The 5,382-nt window shown below is 44.2% G+C and overlaps 1 protein-coding gene across 2 annotated transcripts in view; it reads left to right on the forward strand.

The window, feature by feature from the left end:
• Positions 1-5,382, forward strand: part of MANSC1 (MANSC domain containing 1) — a 22,854-nt gene that overhangs the window by 9,509 nt on the left and 7,963 nt on the right. For both annotated transcript variants that reach the window (XM_017864568.1, XM_017864569.1), the window contains one exon: positions 2,984-3,124. In XM_017864568.1, the coding sequence (XP_017720057.1) occupies positions 2,984-3,124 (141 nt within the window). The remainder of the gene's footprint in view (positions 1-2,983; positions 3,125-5,382) is intronic.

Consider the following 5,382-nt stretch of genomic DNA (forward strand, 5'->3'; position numbering starts at 1 on the left):
TTTGAGCCGGAGTCTCCCTCCGTCGGCCAGGCTGGAGTGCAGTGGCACGATCTCCGCTCACTGCAAGCTCCGCTTCCCGGGTTCACGCCATTCCCCTGCCTCAGCCTCCTGAGTAGCTGGGACTACAGGCGCCCGAAGCCAGGCCCAGCTACTTTTTTGTATTTTTGGTAGAGACGGGGTTTCACCGCGTTAGCCAGGATGGTCTCGATCTCCTAACATTGTGATCCACCCGCCTCAGAGTCCCAAAGTGCTGGGATTACAGGCTTGAGCCACCGCACCTGGCCCCATTTTCCTTAGTTCTATTAGTTGTTCTTACAAATTATCAAATCTGAGGGGGTAGGATCAGGAAATCCCTGAATTAGTAGTAGCCAAGTCAGACAGAAGTGTGGTTGACCTAGAGACCTGATACTTTCTACTGGCTTCTGAAGTGAGGGCAGTCTTGTGATACTGAGCCCATAATCCATGGAGTCTGATGCCAACTCTGGATAGTTGGTGTCAGAACTGAACTGAATAGTAGGATATGTGGTTATTGCTGCAAAATGGTGTGGAGAAGACACCATATACTTGGTGTCAGGAGGAAAAATTCCTTCGATGGTCTCATTGAGCAGTGTGTTTTGGAACACTTTCTGCAAGTAATTTATGGAAATGACAGAGGTTTAATTTAAATTTCGAGTTTTTCGTTAAAAGTTGACATCAACATGTGTGTGAAATAGAAAGATCACCTGCAAGCAGGACTGAATACTGTAAGTGTGGGTATTTACAGGCATCAGCAAAGCCCTGCATTTCTCCTCAGTTCTAAGAAATGAGGGTTTGCTGTTTTATTCTGTAAGCCGAAGTCCTATTACTGCTTTGCCACAAGCAGAAGTACTTGGGACCTCAGTTAATGGATCTCAAACATTTTCCTCACTTATTGAGAAATGGTTTAACCACTGAGGGTTCAAAAGTCACTATGATAACTTGATGATACTCTAGAAAAATACACATAACACGATGGGCTCAATATCTTGCATACAATTTTGAGGCTTATGGACCCTCCCCTTTACCTAAGTGCTAAAAAGAAAGGTATTTCTGCTAAAACATTGTTGAGAAAGAAAAGGCAGGAGTACTCCTGTTATTTTCTGAGTAATGGGGATATGACATGATAAAACTCCGGCAGAGGCTAACTAAATCTTCCTTCCCATCTGGGGAGTTGCAGTCGATCTCTCACCATTACGTGACTAGCACCAGTGGTGGTGATGGTCGACAGAGCGTGTGTTTTTAACAGTTAGCCTATGTAACTCTTAATCTTTAACCTGACTAGGGATATGCTGACCTCCCAAAGGTGTGAGACTGTACCAAATGGAGGACAAAATCAAATCTAGGCCATGATAAATCGAGAGTTTGATTTCTGTTGACACAAGAGGAACAGAAAAAGAAGCCAGCGGCTAGGTGCAGTAGCTCATGCCTATAATCCCAGTACTTTGCGAGGTTGAGGGGGATGGACTGCTTGAACCCGGGAGTTCAGGATCAGCCTAGGCAATGTAGTGAGACCCCGCCTCTACAAAAAGCAAAAAATTAGCCAGGCATGGTGGTGCACACTTGTAGACCCAGCTACTGGGGAGGCTGAGGTGGGAGGATTGTTTGAGCCCAGGAGGTCAAGGCTGAAGTGTTCCGTGATTGTTCCAAGCTGCAGTTGCAGCTTGGATGACAGAGCAAGACCCTGACGGGAAGGGAAGGGTAGGGAAAGGAAGGGAAGGGGAGGGGAGGGGAGGGGAGAAACCAGAAATTATAGTTAAGAGTGAAAAGTGAGGAAGAAAGGATCATAGAAAAGCAAACATGACAAGGAGAGAGGGGAAATTGGAAGAAAAACACAAAGAATGGTACAGATAAAAATTAAAGGATAGATTGTATTCCATATACTACTCGGATCCTGTATGGAAGGAGCCATGATAGCTATAATAATTTACTGACTCCATTCATGGCTTTATTAGACATCTGAGATGCTTTCAGAATCCAAGAGATGGCCAGGTGCGGTGGCTTACACCTGTAATCCCAGCACTTTGGGAGGCCAACAAGGGCAAACAGCTTGAGCCCAGGAGTTCAAGACTAGCCTGCGCAATATAGAGAGACTCTATCTCTACAAAAAATAAAAAAAAATCCGGGTGTAGTGGCTTGCATCTGTGGTCCCAGTTACTCGGGAGGCTGAGGTGGGAGGATCTCTTGAACCTGGGAGGTGGAGGTTGCAGTGAGCTGAGATTGTGCCACTGCACTTGCACTTCAGCCTGAGTGACAGAGCGAGACGTTATCCCAAAATAAAAATACAAATAAAAATAAATCCCAGTTTTGTAAGCAACATGTAAAGCATTGTGGACAGGGGCCAGCGGAGCACATGCCTCCTTCTCTCCATCACGCCTGCTCAGGGTGTGACCTCGGCCACATGAGTGTCAGATGTTTGGTGCTAGAATGCTGGCCCTGGCATCCACAGTGAACACCAGTGTGTGGTTGTCTTCTGTCTTCATAACACATCAGTAGTCAGGGCTTGATGATGGCAGAGTGGTCAAGCTTGTGGGAGCACTCTTCCCAGGATATTTGGGTTACCTCTGGAGCCACAGTGTCTTGGGCTGCTGGAGGTGAGTGACATGCAGGGGTGTGTGTGTGTGTGTGTGTGTGTGTGTGTGTGTGTGTGTGGTTGTGGACACCTTTCAACCCTGCCTTCTTGGCCTTTAAAGACTTTGCTTTGACTTGGACTTTAGGAGGGACAGGAGCTTCCTTCTTCGCCTTCAGTGCCATCTTATGAAAAGAAAAAGCTAAACCCAATGTCTTTTAAAATTGCCTTAAGCGACTAAACTAAGGAAAAGGAAATGATTCAGCAGTCAGCAAACAAGTGAACAAAATGAACAAAGGTGTTTGTGTTGGACTCCATAATAAGTGAAGTTTTTCCTGCTTGCCCTACTCTTTAGAAAATCTCATTTCAAAATCATGCTTATGAAACCTTTCATTGCAGGGGACAAAGCATGTAACTTGATGATCTTTGACACTCGAAAAATAGCCAGACGACCGAACTGCTACCTATTTTTCTGTCCCAATGAGGAAGCCTGTCCACTGAAACCAGCAAAAGGACTTAGGAGTTACAGGATAATTAGAGGTAATAAAAGCAGTATACTTTTTCTTTTGTGATTGGAATAACTGAAGACTGTGGTTTATGTGAAAGATTTTCTACAAGAGTCTAAATAAAACTACCAGAAAGGGTCACAAATACTGAGACATAACAGAAAATCTCATGATTGGACATTCAATTTATCAAACCAAAATTTGATTTCCAATGAAAGGCGTGGTAGTATTTGTTCTGGTTTGTTTCTGTTTTTCCCTTTATGAGATAAAAGGCATACAAACCTTTTATGAAACATTTCTGAAGCACGTCTTTAAAACAAGGTCTGCAACACTGGAATAAGTATACAGGTCTCCAGGGTGACTGTTTTGAAAGGGTGAAGACTCGTGTTAATATAGAAAGTTCTAATATATTTGTTATTAAGTTCCCATTATAATCACATTATCTGAAATCAAACTTGTTTATGGCCATATCACCCTGAAGGCACCCAATCTCATCTGAAATCAAACTCACTGAATTTTATTGTTTAGACCTGAAAGGAAATTCATTCAAGAAATATTTATTAAACATTTACCATGTGCCAGATTCTCTGCAAAGCACTAGAAGTACAGTCTCCATGTTCATGGAACTTACATATTAATTCAGAATGGAAAATAAATAGCAAAACAATTAATATAATTACTGGGATATGTTTGTTTTGCTGAGACTTTGGCTTGTTAATTTTTCAAGTTGAAATCGTTTCAATATCAATTTTTCTTTTTTTTGAGATTATCCATATAAAAAAGGTGAAAACAAATATAATGCTGCTTAGGTAATTCTGTGGACCCTTCATAGACGGTATTTGCATAAAATCAGAATTACAGAATTTAGTGGGGTTTTTTGTTGTTTGTTTTGTTTTTTTTTCCGAGACAAAGTCTTGCTCTGTGGCCCAGGCTGTAGTGCAGTGGCCGCATCTCGGCTCACCGCAAGCTCTGCCTCCCGGGTTCACACCATTCTCCTGCCTCAGTCTCTCGAGTAACTGGGACTACAGGCACCCGCCACCACACCCAGCTAATTTTGTTTTTGTATTTTTAGTAGAGATGGGGTTTCACCGTGTTAGCCAGGATGGTCTCGATCTCCTGATCTTGTGATCCACCCGCCTCGGCCTCCCAAAGTGCTGGGATTACAGGCGTGAGCGTTATTGTTGTTTTTTGAAACAGAGTCTCACTCTGTCGTCCAGGCTGGAGTGCAGTGGCGCTATCTCAGCTCACTGCAACCACCTCCTCCCATGTTCAAGCAATTCTCATGCCTCAGCCTCCCAAGTAGCTGGAGTTACAGACGCCCATTATCATGCCCAGCTATTTTTTTTTGTATTTTTAGTGGAAACGGGGTTTCATCATGTTGACCAGGCTGGTCTCAACTCCTGACCTCAGGTGATCCACCCTCCTTGGCCTCCCAAAGTGGTGGGATTAAAGGCATGAGCCACTGCACCCGGCCTCAATTTTTCTTTTATTTAAGTTTTAGAAAGTTATCATCATAGTCTTGATTTTTAACATTCTACTTGTTCATTTATTCAACAAATAACAAATATTATTTAGCATCTTCTATGTGCCAAGTACTTTCTATGCCCTAAGGAAACAATACTTAACATGAAAAACAAGGTTCTGGCCAAGTGTGTTAGCTCATGCCTGTAATTCCAGCACTCTGGGAAGTGGGAGGATCACTTAAGCCCAGGAGTTCGAGGCCAGCCTGGGCAACATGGCGAGACCTCGTCTCCACAAAAAATTTAAAAAATTAGCCAGGCATGGTGGTGTGATCTTATAGTCCCAGCTACTTAGGAGGCCAAGGTAGGAGAATTCCTTGAGCCCAGGAGGTCAAAGCTGCAGTGAGCCGTGTTCGTGCCACTACAGTCTAGCCTGGGTAACAGAGTGAGACTCTGTCTCTAAAAAAAATAGGAAAATAAGGTTCTCCCTTCTGGAACTTATGTTTTAGGGGAGAGAGACAATAACCATAATAAATAAATAATCGGCTGGGCGCGGTGGCTCATGCCTGTAATCCTAGCACTTTGGGAGGCCAAGATGGGCGGATCACGAGGTCAGGAGATCGAGACCATCCTGGCTAACACTGTGAAACCCCGTCTCTACTAAAAAATACAAAAAACTAGCCGGGCGAGGTGGCGGGCGCCTATAGTCCCAGCTACTCGGGAGGCTGAGGCAAGAGAATGGCGTGAACCCGGGAGGCAGAGCTTGCAGTGAGCTGAGATCCGGCCACTGCACTCCAGCCTGGGCGACAGAGTGAGACTCCGTCTCAAAAAA

This window comes from Rhinopithecus bieti, unplaced genomic scaffold (genome assembly GCF_001698545.2).
Source record: "Rhinopithecus bieti isolate Rb0 unplaced genomic scaffold, ASM169854v2 scaffold_76074, whole genome shotgun sequence".
In the NCBI taxonomy this organism is placed as follows: domain Eukaryota; kingdom Metazoa; phylum Chordata; class Mammalia; order Primates; family Cercopithecidae; genus Rhinopithecus; species Rhinopithecus bieti.